The following is a 22,328-nucleotide window of genomic DNA, read 5'->3' on the forward strand; positions in this document are numbered from 1 at the left end:
TTCTGTCTACCCTGCCTGGCATACTTCACATGTAGGGATTTCATGTTAAAACGTTGCCAAACCAAGATGACCCTGATGACACCGACGTCATTAGCAAGCTACTTAGTATGTTTCAACAGGCTAAGTAGTATTAGCCATGACTAGTGAAGTGATTTTTGTGTGTAAAATTCCTGGAGTGCCCCTTTAAGTGACAGTAATCAGTTGTGTCATTTTGCTTTTGGTGTCAGGTATTTAAATACCTTGTCTATGAACGAGGGACGCTGACACAGTTATTAAAAGCTATGTGAGCTTTCATCAAAGAGGAAACTGTATTTAAAAAGTCGTCACAGATTTTAAAAAAGCAATCAAGTTAGAAGTGTAGCAAAGCAAGCAGCCGCCAAACTTTCACACATCAGACATATCTCTCTGTCACCTTCCCCCGCTTTCCTCATTTCTCTCATTTACATAAATGTCCCTGCCATTGCTCTTAGAAAACCAGCAGCCTTGGCAGTCTTATGAGTATGATTATCCATGCCATCTATCTATTTATCTACTCTATCTCTGGCTTGCCAGCAGTATTATCATATACAGTCACATGTTTTCTGGTATTTTTAACCCTTTGTAGGTCTGCTCAACTGTTTGGTAGAGGTCAATTTGTGTCATGATATCTGGTCAAAAACTAAATCTATTTAACCCAAACTTTTTGGGCAATTTTTGCCACTTGCATGAGGTATGTAATGCACAAAAATATCATCAGATTGTGTTATGGTTGCTATAGATACAGGTTGTGCTAGTGTATAAACAAAGCACTGCTGACATAAGAGATCCTGCTGGAGACATTTTTTTTTGAAGTTGAGTTTCATTTTTTCATCTTATACTCAAACAGAATGAGTCTCTAACATGTTTAAAAAAAGTTTTGAACAAATGACAGACAAAAGGTCTGTAAAACATAACATTTAGGGTCAATGAGAAAACAAATCAAATTTTATGTTGTCATGACCTCAAAGTAAAAAAAAATGCACTTTTTGGTGTGACCTATAAAGGGCTAATGTGTTTGTGGGAAACTTCTAACCAGCATTTTGGGCTAAATGGTTATTTTAATAAATATCTGCAGAAGAAAAGTGTCACAGAGATAGAAAGACACTCTTGCATATACCCATACACCTTCCCACACAAACTGTGCATGTGTCACAGAGCCATATGAGGAGTTGGTGAGCACATGCCTTCTGTCTGATCCCCCCAGCCACGGATCATGTGAGCAAAGTGATTTAACCATGCTGTCTCACTTCCTCCTCTGCGGCACACACAGACACAGACAAATGTTGGATTGCTAGTTTAACCCATTTTTATGTACTTTAATTACTTTTAACTTTCTTTCAGATTTATTCCAAATATATATATTTTATCCAATTATAAAATGTGTATTAATGGAAACTATAGTAAGTCTTATACACTTTTTTGCATATCCTCCTTTCAGTTCTGTACTGTAATACTTTGAACTGAGATTTTGTACTTTATTCTTCACATGAAAAGATAATACCGGACAGTGCAATCAATATTTTTACTGCTGCAGTACCTTCATTTTGAAATTAATGGGGGGTGGGGGGTTGTAAAATTCCACCCACTTAAGCTGCATTTACTAAGTGAGCTTACTATTTCCGGGTTACAAACTATGCTAATATCCAGAGAAAATCACTCTTACAAGTTATAGTATGTGTGTTTTGGAGTTGGGGCAAACATCAAATAAAATATATCATCCACAAAGCATGGTTTGTTACTGCTCTTTGAAATCGTGGGCATTTCTTCAGATGCTTGTATTTCCTCGGAGCCAATGAATCCAACAAACTATAAACTTGTAGTCGATGAGTACCTCCCATCCTTTATAAGTAAATTATCCAAATATAAATATTGAATGACCAGAATAAAGAATGAATCTTATAATGTTCATACAAAACAAGGCACATACGCATGCACATCTTGACCCTAACTGAGGTTTTCCAGACAATTGTTTTGCACCTTTAAAAAAGCTATATGACTATCTTTGATTTGCTTTCTTTAGAGGTGTCAATTACAGCCAGATTAAGATTAAGATTTTAGGTCAGCTAGATGGTGAAGTTGGGGGTTGAATGGGGCTGTGCTGTTAACAGACTTTACATGTTTAAATTAAACTAATATGAGAATGACACTGAATATAAAAAATATGGATTCCAGACCACTAAATATACACAATATTATGGTAAAGATATTAAGTTAAAGTCCACATTGTAGTTTTGTAAGTAAAGCTAGAAGAAGGCCCCAGATGCATGGCTTTTTTTCTTTTTATCTTTTGGTATACAGTGGCAGTGTTTACTGTTGGGAAACTGTTGAAGGATTGTTTCCTTGTAGCAGCATCATCTCCCTCTGGACGCTCTGTCCACACCATCTCCTTCTGTCCTCACCCACACCAGACTAACAGTGGGAGTTAGCAGCAACAAGGACATGAACTGGCTGCTCCAGACTGTGAGAAAAAGGAGGAAGATACAAAAAATAAAAATTGAGGATATAATGGCATACAAATCAAGATACTGTGAAAAGGGGAAAAATGGGGAATATTGAAAGGGAATGCCACCAGCTTTACACATGATGGTCAATTCTGCAGTCAAGGGGAGTCAAACGCAGCATGGTTGCATAATTTCTTGAGTGCCTCTGGGGAAGCTCTGTCAAGTCTGAAAAATTTTAGACTTTTCTAACCAGCTCAGTTTGAGCTTCTAGGCTTCAAATTCTTCAAAGAAAGCCTGTATAACAAACCGGGTGCAAGGATTTTGAAGGATGGGGGCGTTAACAAGGCCAGGAGGACTCTACAAAAATATGGTATTAGTTGTATTATGGGAAACATAGGATCTAGCATTTTAGCCATTCTGGGTATTAAAGTCAAGATATCTCAGACTCTGTTGCATCTATTTCTACTATTCATTTAAACCGGGTCTTTATTGAGTTTTACCAATCTATCGAAGCGCAATACTGAAACACTGTCATTAGCTATTGACTCAAAATTGATTGATTTGACACCACTGATAATTGATTCAGTCATCAGTTATGTTCTATTTACAGTAGTAGCCTTTTTTACTCCTTAAAACAATCCATGTGACTTTTTCGCCACACTATCAGCAGCTGTTTCTGGAGTGATTCCCCCTCGGTGACGCACACTCTCGCTTTCTCTCACACACACATATACACAGTTTTGGGCCTGTAAGTTATGTCATACTGTTTGTTAGTGTTTCAGTATCAGGTGGTTCGTCACCAAGTAATGAATAAAGGAACATTCTCGGTCCAATTTGTTCATTAGATATGCTCTCACTTAGAAACATTGTTAATTACACACCAATGGTAATCACTGTTTTTAGGGCTGATGATACACAATTGTACATGTTTTTTTGAACTGTATGCACTCATTGACTGTTTTACTGATGGATGGGTAAACAACTTTTTATAATTGAATAAGGAAAAACTGAGATTCCAAAGCAGCAAGAGAAAAAACTGCAAAGCTTAGTGGTCATAGCAAACAGATTTAAACACACAAAGGATCTATGAAAATACATATTCTTTACCATTTCTGATCATTTGATTTCAAAGAGACCACTCCCACATACAAAGATTCAGGTAACCAGAATGTAATCAGAACATCTGCGTATGTAGCTTAAAGTGTTGCATAAGCGTTGTTTCTCACACATTATTAGATATATCATCGTTTGCTTGTTTTTGCAGCCAAGCTAGCAGCCTGAAAAGGAAACACCTTCTGTGTCCCAGTTGCTTGCAGGCGACTATGATAGTCCCTGGGACACATTTCTATGTAGAATGAAACTGATAGCATTAAAAGCCCTTTTGGATGTAAAAGTTCAGACTTATAAATATTGCATGAATCTGCAGAGCCAGCCTCATGTTTGATGACAATGGAACAGCCTCAGGCTCTTCAGACTCTGGGCTGTTTTGTCTGTGTCGTTGGGCAAACACTGCAGGCACAGTAACAGAGCTGTGAGCCGTTATGCAAGTGGATGTTTAGACTGAATGGTGTTCTGCTATAATTCTGTCTGTTCATTGTGTTAGAAATTAGAGGTGAGCTGTGACTTGAAAAGCTATGAAGGTTAGTTAACAAAGACGGCTTATCTGGTTCTCACAAGCAATTGCAACAAAATATTTCTCAATTATTCATTTTATGAACAAACTTGATTCACTTGGTTTGGTTTCAGTGGTTTGTTTCCTTGTTTCTATTTAGTTTAAGGGACTATTTTGTACTCTTTATGTATTCTGTAGCTGACTGCAGCTTGAGTTTTTTACACATCTCCAAAGGCCAGTAAAGAAAGTTGAACCTAAGAAGCTGTCCCCGTGCTACAGCATACTTCATCCATAACCTGTAATCTGCAGTATAACAGGGATTACACAATGTTTTGTGTCCATCAGTGTAAATCCCCAGTGGTTCGGTGCTCTTCTGAAAGGTGAAAAAGATGATCTAATTGGAGGGATGCATAGGGAGAAGAAGAAACAGTTCCATTAATGTTCCAGTGTAGTTATAATTACTTCTTGACTTGATCTGCCTACTGGGCTTTTAGAAGTGATTCTGACAACATCAGTGAACAATCATTTCAAGGAGCATGTATCTGTTGTAGATCCTTACTGCTTACCTTCTTAACCTAAATGTTATGAAATGCAGTAACATAGTAGTCTCCTTGATACTTTCAATATACTGTGAAACAGCCATTATAATCTGATTTTCGTCGGTTTGCATGTTGTTTGAAATTACTTCATAATACAGTCAGGAACATAATGATATACCATTGTTGTTGTGATATGATTACTCACACACTACACAGCAATTTAACATCAGCATTTCTTTCTTTACTACCAATTCACACAAAAGCCAAGTACTGATTAGTCAAGATTGGAGAGTTTCACATTGTGTTTAGGAAAAACCTCTGGCTGCCTTTTATTATCAATCTGTTGCATAAAATGAATATTTAAAAACAGATGAAAAGAAAGAAGGAATTGTCCTTGTAAAAATGTTAATGTGATCCACTGCAGGTCTCCTTGAGAGCAGCATGCGCCTGAAGCCTCACGAGGCTCAGAACTACAGGAAGAAAGCACTCTGGGTCTCCTGGGTCTCCATCGTGGTCACTCTCATACTGGCTGTGGCAGCTTTCAGTAAGTATTTAAGATGCTAAGTCATAAGCATACAACAAGTACAAGTATATAACCAGTACTGCAGTATGCAGTAGTGACAGTCTGTTACTGACTGTGGCAGTATTTCTCACTTCCCTGTTGACTAAGCGGAGATGTTGTCATCGAAACATCTGTTGTAGTAGTGGTGCAAACATGCTGAAAGTGGTTTTTATCAACCACAGTCTTATAAGATAGAAGGATTGAGTTATCTTTATTATTTGTATAGTTGAGGCAAAGTTCACAGCTTCTATTTTTGATTTAAACAAAACTAACCCTAATTAGCCCTAAAAACAAATATAAATTACGTCTTATATTATCTGCAGGATAAACAACAGCTATTTCTGGCACATTCTGAGCTTTAGCAAAGGCTGCCAGTGAGCACATAAATAAGAAATGTATATCTAATTAATACAGCGGCACATGAAAAACCACTGATGAGAAAACACTCAGCTAATTGATTCCATGGTTAACTGTGCATTAAGGACAGATTTTCAATGCATTCTTTCAGTGTGTCCAATGAGCCTCACATTGCATGTGTAAAAATTAAATCTATTTTTTCAGTTATGAAAAGAAGGAAAATTGAAAGTCAGCCACTCACATGTAATGTGTCACTAATTTGAAACCAGTGTATTACCCTCATTGACATGATGAAGGTCAGCAGTCCACAAAAAACTGATCACAAATCAACAATGCTTTTGTTCTTTATACTGTCATACATGCTATTTAAAAAAATTAGTTCGGTGCCTTGATGTAATACAAAGGAACAATGCTGGTCTATCAGATCTGATGTCAGTAGTATTTGTTGGAGCAATTTAACACAAATTAAGTGTTGGAGGGGCATGGAAGACACATTTCTTTCCCCGAAATGTTTAAAGAATTGGTGTGAAATTGCATTGTCACAATGTCTCAATGACCTGTTATATGCTTGTGCTTTTAGTCTTTTAGTTACAGTCATTTGAGCCAATTTGCCGAACTCTGCAATGCGACTGATGATCTAATGTCCAGGTTTATCCCGCTCTTAAGTGGCTGATTGATCCATATCTGAATTTGTCATACTGCCATCATAAGCATCCTAATTTCAAGACTTCTTGTCATTCATGTTGGAATAAGATTGATTCCCTGAAGGTATATGTGGTATATATGATGATCTTGTTGGTGGGTACTCATCTGAAGACAGTACAGTGTAGTTGCAAGTAAGAGAAAGAATTTTTTTCACACATTTCATTGGCCACTCTTCCCTAAACACATAGTATTAACAATGGTTGGGTAGGTGTTTATTGTTATACTAACACAAGGACACAGGCTGAGAATTCATCAATCAAAGAGATGGGTGCAGAGCAGCAGATTCTTACTCTTCAGTCAGCTTCACCCTCAGAGTTTTAATACAGAACTATAGTGTCTCTGCTGGAAGTGTCTGAAATGTACAATCTGATTTCCAATGTAAGGTTTTCACTGCTTTGATTTTCCCTTTACTGTGTGATACATATGCATGTGTTGTACTAAGTGACTGAATCCTGCACCCTTGTATATCAAACAAATTGTTTTCATGTGGAGTCTGCTTGGTGATGCATTTTTATGTTTTTTTTAAAAATTACATATACTGTACCTCACTGACACACACACACACCCCCGATGTTGTGTAAAGATGAAGCAACAGTTGCAACACAGAATTTGTTGTCTTATGATATAGAGGATGTCTATCACGTACTGCACTGCTGAGTGCAACACAGGATGTTGCTTTGTCATCCTGGCTAAGCATCACATTCAAGTCACACTGTGTCCTACAGTAATTTATTCAAACATTTTGGTAATGAGCACAAACTTAAGCATTCCAGCTGCATTCATTCGCTCTTAGACTACCAAAGAAATAGACCTAAATGGGACAATTTTCATATTTTAAACCATCACACAATTAGAGGACATAGACTTTTAATTTGGTAAAAAAAAAATCCAGATGCAATCCTCAGTATGTGTGTTCAGCTGGATGCACAGGATTAAGCATTCAAGGACAAAATGTGTGCTTTAATTGAAATACTTTCTATATAGATTTTTTTATGAAACAAACTAAACACTTTTAACATGGAACCATCCTTGTGCAGCTCAAACTCTAATATGAACAGTCAGATATGTGTGTGTGTGTGCGAGAGAGAAACATATAGAGCATAGGAGAGGACAGCAGAGTGACTATAAATGATAACAAAATGAAGTAGTTTTTTTCTGTTCATTTGGCTTAGATGCTGTGAAAAGGCACTTCAAAGTCTTTAAATGGTAGCGAAAACCATGATCACCTTAACTACCATGGCTATTCACATTGTTTGTCCTATCTGTGCTGATTAATTGGCCAAAATGATTAATCAGTGGACCTTCTAGCCACATAAATATGAACCTCTGATTGATACTTTAAGAAAGAGACAGAGAAAAAGGCAAGAATGCAGGGAAGTGTAGACAGGCTATTCTGCCAGCCATAACTGCAGCCTTGAGAGGACGGGACGGGGCTCCAGGGTTAGGAAATTAATAAATGAAGTCAGCACTTCACTCCTGCTGCCACACAGCATGGAGAGATGAAAAGAAAGAAAGAAAAAGGGAGAGGGGCTGTGTTTGTGAGGAGGAGGCAACTTTGTGAAAGACAGCAGAGGGAGCATACAGAGGGAAGAAAGTGAGAGACAGATGGATATGGAGGTGTGGCGTGAAGCTCTGAAGGGTGCGATGGTACCAGGGGACGAGGCGGATGAGTCCTGGCAGGCAGCATCGGGGATTTAGTGGTTGTGATGGCTCAACTTTAAAGAATGCCAGCGTGCTGTTTCCGTCTGCCTGTGCCCTAGTTTCTCCCTCGGCATCTTCCATCTTTTATCTTTTACATCCCGTCAGCTTGTTTCTTCCTCCTCTATACGTTGTTTACCTCTTATTTATATGCTTCCTCACCATATCGCTCCTTCTTTGCATTTGTATTTACAGAAGAAGTTCCACTATGTTCTATGAGGCCAAAAACTCCAAATCAAGGTGTTTGATTCAATCAAGCTGTCCAGTGGGTAGGGGAGAGTTTTCCTCTGGTGGACATATTATAATAAAGAAGGGTAAAAGTCAAAGTCCTCTTTATCTACTCAAACATCTTTCATTCTGTTTCTGCCAACCTTTATAGCCTTTTCTCTTTGTCCTTTCTCTTCTCCCCTTCTACCTTTTTGTTTCTCTCTCTTAAGAAATCTGAAAAGATCTTCTGCCTTTTTGTGACCTTTAGTAGTATTTTAACATTTAGACGAGATGTAGTGTCCCTTTCTCGATTTTGAATGGCTGCCCTGTGTTAGCTCACAACCTTTCTTGAGAAGGTGTCTTTTATGCTCACTTGGCTTGCTATTCACTGGAAAAAAAAAGAAAAAAACAGCTGGACATTTCCTGGAACAATGCTTCAGATGCTGTGGGCTCACTGTCCATAAACTGGCCTTCTGTAACATCAGAGGACTCACTCAAAGTCCCTTAAAGATGCTCAGTCACAGTTCTACGCCAACCTAATTAATACAAATTCTGGCGACCCTAACCATCATTTTCAACAATAAACCATCTCCTGAAGCAACAATCATCTTCACCAGCTGAAGTTCAGAGGACAACAACATCTGCTCTCTGATGTCCAGCTCTTCCTCTCTGCCTCTTCTTGTCAACGGCCCTTTTGTCTGGGAGCTTGCCATCTCAGCTAGCTCCATTTTACTGGCCTCAGGCAGAGACACATTGAGGAAATCCTTTGGAAGATGAATCCCTGTATTTGTGCCATGGATACAAATACATACTTCCCCAATTTGTGCCCCCTAGTCACCCAAATTGCCACTCTCTTCCTTCAACCCACCCTGGACTCAGAAGTTCTTGCCTGCCATTGACCTATATCCAACTTCCCTTTCCTGTCCAAGTTGTTGATTCTGCAACAACATTACCACCCTCCCGAGTTTGTTTATTTACATTGTTTTATGCAAATAAGGATCTTAGACACTAGATGTTAGTACTAATACAATATTTCATGCAGTTTAATGTACCACTGTTAGTATATTGTATTGTTTATAGGAGCTCAATGTATATGTTTATTGGATTGAGACACTCAACAAGCTGACCTGATTTAAGAAAATAATTTGCAAAGTACCATTATTTTACCAAGACACTTTTGATTGTATTACCACACTTATCATGGCCACTTAACAAAAAAGTAGAGTTGTATAGTACATGTATGAACAAACGTTTAACAAACAAAAACTGAGCAGAGTGTAACGAAACACAGTTGTCACTGGAAGAATTAGTAGCTTGTAGCAGTGGAGCTCCACTCGCTAGTGTCTGAGAGCTCAGAGGTGACATAAAAGACAAACAATCATGATCCGTCACAAATTTGGGGTCTGATGATTGACCTTGTGAACAGTGATGAACAATCTTAAGAATTGCACCTTTCCCTGAGTGTTTTCCCTGTCTTTTGTATGTTATTGGAAATTCTAATCCAAGTTGTGTAAGTATGTTGAATAGATATCGTTTCATTACCAGGTAATTCAAAATTTGATTTCTACATTGTGTTTTTGTGTTTCATTTGTGTTGTGCTTGCTAAGCAACTACCTGAAAAGCGATGCAATATTCAGACTGATGGCAAAGGGCTGCACAGCAACAAGGATGATTTTCAGATGGCCCTCCAGGCCTTTTAGGAGCAGACTATAGGAGCTGAACTCTGGTCTAATAGGCTGCCACACGGTCAATCAGTTGCCCTGCCAACAAGCATTTAATCATTTGAGTAAGGAGACGGAAAGATTGTGGTAGGAGGGAATAAAAGAGGGAGGGAGAGAGAGGGGTGGTAGCAATCTGGAGTGAGAAAAGGGGACAAAAAGACATGAAGTGACAGGGGAAAAAGGGAGGGACAGTTTAGGAAAAGATGGAACAAGGAGTACAGCAAGAGCAGGACAGAAGCTAAGGGAACATAAAAGAGGAAGATGGTAATAAAGACAAATGTGTGAAATAAAAGAAAATAGAGAAAGTGGAAGTGAGACAGCAGGAGACTGAAATGGAGATGGAATTTGGCCAGATACATTATTAAGAGGTGTACACCCAATGACACAGTAGAACAATAGAAAAGAAAGTGAGAAAAAAAGAAAGCTTTGACTTATGTGACTGCTTTGTCTGGTCCAAAATATCAGCAGTGCTCATTCGGCCAAGACAGGAACACAGAACTTCCTCCTTAACTCTCTCGTTCTTTCCTTCTCTGTCTCTGCAGTAGAGCTGTAATTACTCTGATTTAACCCAGATACATAAAGTAAAAGCCCAACATAGTTATAAATAAACCATCATTTTATGAATATCTATCAGTGCTATGACTTTGTAACTCTAGATGGAAGGAGCTGAGCCACAGAATGTATGAAAAGTTCAGCTCTGTGATACAACTTCAACACAAAAACCTGCAGTTTTAACACGTGGTAAGAAGGGCACAATCAGCCCTTGTTTGACTTGTAGACTTACCAGAGGGCTGTCACAGGTTAATCCGTGCCTTCTCCATTCACACAAGACCCAGATCAGACAGTGACTGTAGCAGCATAATATCTGCTGCACCACAGAAAAACCCACCACACATATTTGAGTTAAACAGAGCCGAAATGTGGTAAAAGTGGTTGTTGGAGTGTTTAAAGTGGATATATAATCTATATCTATATCCATATCTTCTTACATTGTGTGTTCATAGCAAGTACCTTGTTGGGGAAGTTTCAACAGTGTTGGGCTATAACATTTATTCTCCTCTTTGGTTAGCAGTTATGAAATCAGCATGTTACTGTAGCATTTTGATTGAATATCCTATCAACAGTTTTTTCTTTGGGATACTTCTTTCGTATGTGATGTGTGTGGATTAATACTGTTTTAGAGGCGGCAAAGTAACTAGTGATTTTTTTCAGTGCAATTTGACAAACAAAAGTTCCCTTCACCTGAAATGGATTGTCTTAGCGTACAGGAAAAAGTAAGGAATGTGTTATTTGTATTTTTTGTGAATGGTTTGAGCCAACTCTGAAGTTAAATGTAAAGGTAATGTAGCTCACTAGTAGGTAACTTTACTTTAACAGTGGGGAAATGCTTTCAATTGGATTTTACCACTAAAAGATGAGGCTGGCCATATTCTTGTCGACAAAGACTGAAAACCACAACAATAATAAATAGATCCTATTAACAAACATCCCCTGTGTAGCCAAAGCCTGATAAGTATTTTATTTCATTTGTGCCATTATAAACCTCCAGTGATTTCCAAAACTATAAAAACACATCAACGAGCCACTGTTGTACTGGATGACATATTGCTATTATTTATTCCATTATGGTTTATGCTGGAACAGTAAATTAAATTCTGTAAGCCCCACATACAGCCCCCTGCTGCCATAAACACTCACTATAGAGTCCCTAATGTGTGTTATACTGCAGCTGTAAATGGTCCTACAATGTTCACTAAAAATACAGTGGTCAGCTGTTTTAGAAAATTACTGACCTTTATTGGAAAAAGAAATGATATATTTGGGTTGTTTTTCTTTAGATCTATGCATTTAGTAGGAACAATTGGGCTTGGGACTGAGGGCCAAAGTTAAGAAAGAAAATACTGAGATACTAACTAATGAATTTTTCATTTTGGTCTTTTTTTATTGGATTTGTTGACTATACTAAACTATAGAAGAACTTAAAAGTATGGTTTGATTTTAAGCACTTTCAGAGTGACTTGAATTAGATAGCTTGCTGGTTAGTATAAATATGGACTCCACCAGGCAAGAATTGGCATGCTTGTATCTAAGACACAGGATATCCATTGTTATTGCAGCTTGCATGATAATCATTTTTATGTCATGCTGTGATGAAAGTGCTGTAATATTATCAGGATTCATTCGCGGTCATTAGAGATGCATTTGCTGACTCCTGCTGCTTCCACTATCTCATTTACTAGATCCGAAAGAATAACATAGCCAACGCAAAAACAAATGATGAATCACAGAAGGAAGAGTGTACACAATAGAGATGTTTGCGTTCAGCTGTACAGTGGTATCTGCAGGCCATTCATCATATCTGGGCAGTCGCTGCAGAAACACAGTCGTGCCAATATCCTCCTCTCTCCCACCCTCCCTCTCCTGCCCTAATTCTACCTCTCAGTGGCTCACTCCCCCAGTCCCTTGGTCCCACCCACTTTCTCTCTTTTTCTTCCTCTCCGCCCATGCCTCCTCCCTCTTCAACTTCCACTCTCCATCTTCTATTTCCTTTCCACTCTCTCCACCTTACTCATGCACCCATCTCCAACCTTGCACCCACCCACTGTCTGTCTCAGGGTGGAAAACACAATCATTTATTCATTTGTTTTCCCTTCACTGTGCAGTCTATTTTTACGGGTAAATGTCAAGTTGCAAACAAGGAAGAAGTGCTTTGCTACATGGTGTAATTTACTTATTATTCTTTTTTCTTTTGTTTGCTTTGCACGTTTATCCATTACCATACATCCAGCATGGTTTCATTTTGTGTGTGTGTGCTTTCTCTTTGCACCATTTCTGTTTCAGGTGTGTATCATTATGTCTCAGATAATCGATTATGACTCTCCCCCAGTCCAAATGGTCATTATGTGTGATTTTAGCTGCCACCAGCAACATTTACAGCATTTCACTGTGTTGGTCATTCCTAATAATGGCAGAAGTATTACTGCACATGTGCCATAGTGGGACAAATCTATAAGGCTGTAACAAGGCTGTATTTGAGGTCAGCTTGGCTGCTAAAGCACTGGTTTGCCTCATCTGTGATCCCAGCTTTGAATCATGTGTGAAATGCTGTAGCATTTTCATTTTTTCATGCATGACTTACATGCAGATCTGTCACTGTACACTGGACACATGTAGGCTGACATAACATCCATGGAATTCATGCCAAAATTTGACACTAACACACATTTTTAAACACATTTGTGTGTGTTTTTAAATATACTACGTGCATGTGTGTTGACAGAACACTATGCAGGATACTGACTCTGCCCTTCAAACACCCTCTCCAAAATTATGCGCCTGTTTATTTCAGTTCTGGTCCACATTCAGTCTGTCTGCCTGATTGCTGAAGTACAGGAATTAACAAGAATATACCAGTTATATACCTCTGTCAGCCAGTTTCTTCATTATTTCTTCTCATGACTTTTCTTCATGACACCGTTTGTCCAGTCAGCTGCCCACTTCTTAACCACGATCATAGGTTTTAGAAAGATTAGCTGAGTCACTCTCCAGTGCCCCATGTTGACTGGTCCAGTAATGGAGAGTTGTTCTCCTATCTCTTTCTCTGCTCATGGACACATAACAATTGATGGAGCTGTTCCATATTATATAATTTACCTAATGTGAGGCAGTATGAAATTTGTGCAAATCATTCATAACTTTCTTTGGACAAAACATCACATCCATCATGTGTCACATGTTTTGGCTGTTGGTGTATGAGCATAAGAGATGAACCTGTGCTTCAGAGAAACATGACTCATTAGGTCATAATGTCAGTTGCCCAAGAATGATATATGGTTATGTTTGAGTGACAAATGCCATCTATTGGCAAGTAGTTATTATGACCAGTAGTTGTGGCACAGTTCATATGACGCACGTTGCCTAACTTTCAGTAAGTAGTTGTTTCAAACCATACCACACGTAACCAAAGTGATCATTTTTAACCCAAACCATGAGCTCTTGTTTTTTGTGCCTAAACCTAACCCGACCATAACTATAGTGTTGCCACATCATCATTGAACTGCTTCACTTTCACCGAGGAAGGCCCTAAAAAGTGAATTTTATACCCATTCATAGAGAACCATTTCCAGGATCATTGTGATTTCCGTCAATTGGTGCTTTTGAGACAGATGTCAAATGTCATGAGCTTCCCCTTAACTCATCTGCCAGCTAAAGCAAAACCCATTATTACGTTAAAAGACGCCTTTACAAACTGGATTGCTATCATCAGGTGGTCGAGGAATTTGCACTAAATCCTCACTGTCCAATCACAAATAATGGACAGACACATTTCGTATTCAGCAGATTTATATTGGATGATAATCACACATTATTCTTTCAATTGCAATGTAATAGTTTCTTCCACGTACCTGCTTAGTGTAAAGTGATTACTCCTGTCTCAAATGGTTTGATTCTTCGAGGACCTGCACTTTAACAACAGTAGACAATGTACAATACTGAATGGTCTCAGACTGTTTACTGGCATGTTAACTTTTAATGATTAAGCATCTCATTCTTTTCTGTATCGTATTGTTTAGTGAAGAAGTGAACAGGATAATGCTGTCGTTTACAACCCATGATTTGACAGCGTGTGCTGAAACTGTATTTGGTAAATGGCATCTATTAGCAATTTATATAATGAATGACAATTGGGCTGTGTAAGATTTATTGGCTTCAGCATGGAGCATCACTACATAGTATCCTATTGTTGACAGAATGGGGACAAGATTACTTTGACTTCTCAGAGAAGGAGTGGAGTTACTGGGGTGTTTGTTGCTCTGCATAGCTGTGATTTCACTTTCTAAAATACTTGAGAAATCCACTGCAGTGTGTCGCTTTGCACCCACTTTGTTTAGCTGCTGCTCAAGAGTAGATACTCCCGGGCTGAAGACAGACTTGTTTTATTCATTTATTGTTGATTAATGGGAAAAGTTCTTGGGAAAACTTTACCACATACTGCTGTGGATGTTAATCCAATAAGGCATTTGAGTTAGTACAACTTCTTACAACTACAAATTGTAGGGTGGTTGTAATAAAAAACATAATCATAAAGTGCAGAAATACCACACTATAACTGCATGGTTTTTCTGTAGAAGTACCACACTGTCACAATAAACAGATCCCCTGCTATTCACACTCTCTGAAGCTCTGCTGAGCGCAGCAGTGAGGTTGTTTTCCGCGTTCTCGGTTTCTCACACCAGATGCTTCAGTCACATCTCCCCTCCTCCTCTTCAGCGCCAAGTGGATTACAACAAATCACACACACATAGGCATACACACATTTGTCATGCTCACATGGCGGCGAATGACAGGTTGAAGATAGGAACACATTTATTTAAACAGTACAAATAGACGTATCACAAACATGGGGATAGAGTGTAAAAGTTACAAAATCTAGTTAAAAAAAGGTCTAATGTTTCTCCGCTTTCAAAGATTTAATTAGTTTAAAATATAAATTACAGTCTAATCTTAATCATTAGTGACTAAAGTTTCCTCTGGGTGTTTGCTGTGGTTTGATGTGTGCATGAGTCTGTTTGTCCAACACTGTGTTTGTGTATGTTTGAGTGTGTTTGTTCTTAGGCCTTCATTCTGCAGACATAGTTATGAAACCTTTATAAAGCCGAGGATAATGTCAGAGTCGTAAATCTATGTCTTAATGTTTCCCCTTTAACTAGAACAGTAATTCATCTTCTTCTTTATAAGGCTTGTTCATGTCTTCACATCCATTAGTGGATCAAGATGAGGAGGGGATCAGTAAGCATATGCTTTTAGGTTCTAAAGCCTGAACACCATATAAATGCATGTTAGAGCTAAATATAGTACAAAACTACAGCAGTTGATAAAGATTATCTTTTGGAGTTTTTTTTATACTTATGCTGATATGATCCTTGGGTTTGGTAAGAGAAATTAAAAGTAAAAACATTTAATTCACAGTAAAAAGTATATATATATATATTTAAAATCTTTAAATTTGAACAGAAGTAGCTGTAAATCTAAAATTGTCAAGACTGCTGTCATCAAGCTTCTATTAAAGAGTAAACCAGATCGCTCTGTAATTTGCAATGACTGACCTGTATAAAATCATTCATGGATTCACTCATTAGAATAATCATTGAAAAACTTACAATTTAGTAATTTCCTAACCATAAAAGGATTGTATGATGACTTCCAATCTGGGTTTTGCCCCCACTACAGCAGATAGACCACACAATTCTTAAACAACATTCAAATTATCAGTCCTTGTGCTGCTGGGTCTTAATGTAGTGTCCGGCACTGTTGACCATACAATACTGCTTGATAGACTGGAAAACTGGGTTGGATTCTCTGGCACAGTCATAAATTGGTTCAGATCTTATCTTCAGCAAAGAGACTACTTTGTCTCCATTGGAAACTGCACAACACCATGACTCGGGGAGTCTTCCAAAGTTCAGTCCTTGAGTCTTGAGTCCTTTAATACTTTACCATAATTATGCTAATAACACTCACATTTATATACATCTCTCACCAAGCGTCTTTAGTCCCCTAGATTCACTGAGACAATGCATTCAACATATCAGTGATTGGATGTGTCAAAACTTCCTATAAGAGAAAACAGAGATAAGTGTCTTTGGTCAAAGGAAGAAAGACAGAAGATTAGTGATCAACTCCACTCCCTGTTCTTGAAGGTTAAAAGTCAAGTCAGAAAGTTGTGTTAAGTATGTGTTATTATGGATTCAGACCTCAACTTTAATTGTCACATCGAGTCTATAACAAAGTCAGCCTACTGTCTTGAACGTATTGCCAGAATCAGAAGATTCTTGTCCAAACAAGACCTAGAAAAATTTAGACTGCAGTAAAAGTGTCTTCACAGGTCTACCTAAAAACGACATTAGACAGCTTCAACTCATTCATAATGCAGCTGCCAGAGTTCTGACTGAAACATAAAAAGCTCAACATATCACACTCCTAGTGAGTCACAGAATTGATTTTAAAATATTGCTCCTAGTTTTTAAATCACTGAATGTGTTCGGGGCCAAATACATGTCGGATTTGTTTTGACACTACGAATCCCCGAGAAGTCTTCGGTCTCCTGGCACCGGTCTACTAACTGTTCCCAGAGTTTTAACAAAACATGGTGAGGCAGCATTTAGTTATTACACTGCACATTGTTGGAACAAAACTACTTACTTCTAAACTTAAATACCTTTTCTGTTTATTTTACTGCTGTATTTTTATGCATTTAAACGGTCTCATATGCATGGATCATGACTTCATATTGATTACGCAGCTTGCTAATGAGAATGGACAAATGAAGGTGAGTTTTTTCTGTCAGCATAAGTGTATTTGAGTTAAATTGGTCATGGCAAATGAAATGCCTCTTGACTTGTGAATAAAAATAGTCTCCTTGATGATCACTTGCATCAGCACCACAAGCAAGATGACGGCTACAGCAGATACATTTTATTAGTTGCTCTTTATGAAAGCAGAAATGACTCAGTTTGCTCTAATGCTCATTCTGTGGATATGTCTGTAAATTTAATTACATAGTGTCTGTTTAAGGGCAAAGCTTCTGAACATGTGTGTGTTTGTGTGTATGTGTGTGTTAGCATACACCTGCGCTCTGCTGAAAAGCCCTTGATGTTCATTGGATACCAAGTGATTATGCATGGTCTGTTACACAGCTTCAATCGTGAGATCTTGTGATTGAACTAAATTAATTAAGAATGCTGAAACAGACACACATAGAGATACATATGGAGAGTGTGCAACATACAGCTTGCATTAATTTACACAGAGGACTTGACCTTTCTGATTGAAGATCTGTTTGAAACCTCATTCTCATGCGTAGGACTAGTTTACTGATGCGGACAATTAAAAAATGAAACTGTGTTATAACCAGCTAATATACTATACTATAAGTTTTGTAGTTTGAACATGTTTTATTTGCCACTAACACTAATTGGATTTCTTTTCACTTAAACATTTGAGCATTTTGTAACGAGGCTAAACCTTTTTTTTTTTGGTTTACATTGGGATTCCAGCTTTGCTACTGTTGTCAAGGTACTTATTTACAGCTCAGCATCTCTGCTCAGCCTTGCAGTCATGCTGAATGAATTTCTGTTTAGGTTTCAGTACATTAACTCTCTGATCTTACCTGTGTAGTTTGTGATGGGTAATTAGTATTTACAACCGTGCTGCCTCCTGGTTTTGATGTAGTTAATGGGCTACAGTCAATCCAGCCATTCAAGTCTCCCACACTAAAGCATCAGCAGAGGTTTTATCTGAGTATGTGATGTTGATCCAAACAAAACTGTCATTTCTACATAGTTAGATATCCATGCTAAATATAGTCAGAGCTCCAACATGCGTAATAATGCTCCCTGAAAGTCAAAAGGCAGGGCTGCAGCCTGTTTTGAATGCTTGCAATGTTACTTCCACTTCCCCATTGAGCTGACATCAAATCGATCAGGCATGATCACAATTGGCCTTTCATCCTCTTGTCTTTGTTGCTTAGGTTGGTCCATTGGTTGTTTGTATTGTCTGCTCATATTTTCATTCAGATTCTGCCTAAAACATGTATTGGTGTATTTGAGAAGTTAACATTTTGAGTAAAGAATGAAAAATTCACTGTAGCTTGGTTAGTGTTCGGGAGTTAACCAACCAGAATAGAGTGGATTGAACGGGAGGGGGACCTTAAAGAGAAATTAGTTAAAAATGGTGTGTTTTAATAATAATAACAATAATAATAATAATAATAATGATAATAATAATGCATTTTATTTAAAGGCGCCTTTCAATGCACTCAAGGACACCTTACAAGGCACATGTAACACAACAACAGTACATCAAACAATATAAATCAGGTCATTTAGTGCAAAGATAAAGAATAGATATGAATGTGACTAAGTGCATTAGTACAATAAATAAACAAGAATGTGATTGCATAGTCAGTTTTAGACAGAAATTGAACTGAGGTGTTGCATATTGAAATGTACAGTCAATCATATTCCAGTAGAAGACCAGAATATATAGACCTGGAAATGGGCATGATATGTACCCCTTAAAGCTCATCTCTTGCCCCCTGATGTCATACATTTTTGCCAATGCACAATCATTTCTTGTATCAGTACTCCTTTAAAAGCTGCATGAAGAAAGCTGAAAAACAAAATGCAACTTAACTTTTTAGTCACTTCCATATTTTTAGGAACAATTCCTTGTAAGTATGGATTTGCACACTGTTTTTTTTTTAAATTTTAATTTAGTACTTGTCTCTCAGACACCCATACTTCACCTTGCCGTTGATGTGTCAGGGATTTCTTGTTAGGCATTTTATCAGAGGCTAGGGGGTGTTTTATCTCTGTTTTTGCTTGGCTGTCAAAAACTCTCCATCTGCATAAACATAGGACAGCCTCTCTAGACAGCCTCACACCATCTTTTATCAGTTAGCACCACTTGACTATTTTTACTCCTCACTGATGAACCAAAGAAATGAGGTGGTGCAGTGTGATCTGATGTAAACGTCAGTAGAGAATGTGTGCGACTGTGAACGTGTGTGTATGTGTGTGTATATGTGTGTGTTAGGGATGTTTGTTGTTAGTCACACAGTGTTGTTTAATGTTCTACCTTTTCCTGTGTCGAGGTGTAGCATTACACAGATAGTCTCAGTTCTGAGCAGCTCAAATTTTCACTGCCACTGAAGCATACTGTAAGTGGAATGGTGGAATTTTGACTTGTCTTGTATTGTCTTGAGGGACTATCATAATAAACTGATAGTATTTGCCTCCATTAGTGTTAATGTGGTAGTCAAAGTGCAAATGCAGCTCAACCAGTATGACATATTTTGACTGGGAGATTAATTTTGGTGGTGTGGTGTCTGATTTTTCTATGCTCTCACCTCCTGCGTCTTCGGCTTGTATCAGGTCACGGTTGCATGCTATCTATACATGAAAGGAGCAGTCTTGTGAATGTCATTAAATATTTATAGCAGCTCAATTAATTGCAGTGTACCACACAAGTCGGCAGTGTTGTATTCAAGATCACATGAGGTAGTTAACAGCTGGGGGAAATCTATTCTAAGTCTGTAACCTAGTTGGTTCACTATTGTTTTTTATTTATTTATTTAACATCATTTTCTCTTCTAATGGCTCAAAAACAACAAAACAAATACCTTAAAATAACATCTTGAAATGTTCTTGGACATATGACAGAATATAAGAGCACTTCAGTGGTTTGTTGTACTTCGGGGACTCAAGAGACAGAGTAAATAAAGAATGGTCAAATCTGAAGTAACCGAGGTACCCTTCTTGATATGGGTCTAGCTCAAAAACAACTACCATAATCTCTGCTTTGTAAGTGCTCCTCACCTTGTTAATTCCCATATCGTTCATACCCTATACACCCCAAATTTGTAATGCAAAAATTTCTGTTAACAAGATTGAGAGTTTCCAGCCAAGTTAGCAGATTTCTATGGTTTCAGCTAAATGCTAATATAAACATGCTATCAGTAGATGTGGAGATGTTACACTGGATAAGTTTTAGCTGATGGTGGTGCTAGAAGTAAAATGAGTAGATCACCAGAATCATTAGGATTCGTCCATTGGAGACACTGCATATTTGATCAAATTTGATAATAATCCATTCAATAGTTGTTCAAACATTTCCCTAAAAATCCAAAATGCTAATTGCATAATGGCACATTTGGAAAACTCTCGGGATCCTTCAGTAGGATTCATCTTCTAAGGACCATGGATGCCTGTACAACATGTCATGGCAATCTATTCATTGGTTGTTGAGATATTTTGGTCTGGACCAAACTGGTAAACCGACTGGCTAACAGACCAAAAGACCAACATTACCATCCCTAGATTTAAACTACTAGTGTGACTACAGAGTTGAAGTAACTAACTCTAACAACTCTAAGGAAATCACTAAGATTATTTTCTTTCTGCGACTTTACAAAAGTTCTCCAGAGCTGCAGAAAACATTGTATGACTGCTTTCACAGCCTGAGTATTGACCACCCTCATGACAAGTAAACTTATATACATGAATAAGTGGAATCTCCAGACAGAAGATAGCCAACATGACAAATGATATTTCAAGATATTAACCAGAATAGGACCTCCTGTTCTCCGCAGCACTCACTTCACTCCAGTAGACTCTAGCTCTCTCTTCAAAAATCTGAAAATTGCATTTAAGTTGTTGATCTCTTGTGTCCCTTTAATTTATGAGTGGTTCAAGGATCAGGCACTCTTATTGAAAGACTAGCTTTGAGAGGAACACAAAAGAGCGGGCAGTGAAACTCTCACAGCAACCAATGACTAGTTCCACTGTGATCGATGGTAAATTGATGCTTGCAATGGATCCATTACCAAGAGGCCCGGGCTTCCTCATACTGCAATTTGTTACCTGGGAACAAATGAGAAGCTGGTGAGGGTAGCCTCAGGGAAAAGAGACTGGGAAAGCCTAATTTTCCCCTTAATGCATGAATGTTTTATTGAGCCATATACTGTTGGGCTGATGGAAAATGTAAATGGGATGGAAGAAGCGGATAAATTGGTAAAAGAAAGAAAGAATGAAAGAAATCTAAGGGTTTATGAGAGCAGCAAGGTATTTCTGTTAAAGCAATGTCAGCATGTCACTCTATCTTTCTGTGTGTACTTAAAAACAGGGATACACGTGTTTAGGTTTTAGTAACTGAGAGTGAGGAAAGGCAGACATGTGCACAGCGAGGGAGGGAAAGCAGAGGGAGACTGAGGGACAGGCCAGGTGGTAGAGTCAAGTAGGCAATGAGAGGACAACAGACTGAGAGGGGAAGAAGGTACGGAGTGATTGAGTTCTCAATGGCAAAGGACAAGAGTGAGAAAACAGGGAAACAAGATCGTTAGTTTTAGAGTTATATTACCTCATATTGCCATTGTTAAATCTTCCACGGCATTCAACCAAAGGACAGTTATATGAAGGTGCAGGGGTGGTGCTAATCTAATAAACAGTATTGGATTATAATGTGACTTTATAGTCCTATTGTACAGTATTTCATTTAGGAGGAAAAAGCAGCTGCAGCATCACCTTCAACTGAATCAGCTTGGCCTTCAGTTTGGAATAACAGCGACTGATGCTACCTTTTTTTATATCAGAAATAGCATTAAAGCACATACCCTGAAGCATTAATCCACAGCTTACATGATTCAACACTATCTCAAACTTTTCCTTTTGAAAATTCTGAGTTTACCTGCTTTTATCTTCTACTGAATCATAGCATCCTCTCCTGGGCACAGAGCAGACACATTTCCACTACCCACTCATTCTCGGTTAATGTAAAAACAAACAAACCCTCCATGGCACTCATCCAAGCCAAAGCATTGTTTCATGTGGAATATATCAGGCAGACAGATAAAAAAAAGGAAGCCAGACAGAAAGTGTGACATTAATGACAGCACGGGTGTGTCAGTCA

At 38.2% G+C, this 22,328-nt stretch overlaps 1 protein-coding gene across 1 annotated transcript in view; it reads left to right on the forward strand.

The window, feature by feature from the left end:
- LOC128368083 (transmembrane protein 163-like) overlaps positions 1-22,328 on the forward strand; it is a 59,825-nt gene that overhangs the window by 1,389 nt on the left and 36,108 nt on the right. Inside the window, exon 2 of the mRNA XM_053328820.1 lies at positions 5,035-5,154. Coding sequence (XP_053184795.1) covers positions 5,035-5,154 — 120 coding nt within the window. The remainder of the gene's footprint in view (positions 1-5,034; positions 5,155-22,328) is intronic.

The sequence above is a fragment of the Scomber japonicus genome, chromosome 11 (assembly GCF_027409825.1).
Source record: "Scomber japonicus isolate fScoJap1 chromosome 11, fScoJap1.pri, whole genome shotgun sequence".
In the NCBI taxonomy this organism is placed as follows: Eukaryota; Metazoa; Chordata; class Actinopteri; order Scombriformes; family Scombridae; genus Scomber; species Scomber japonicus.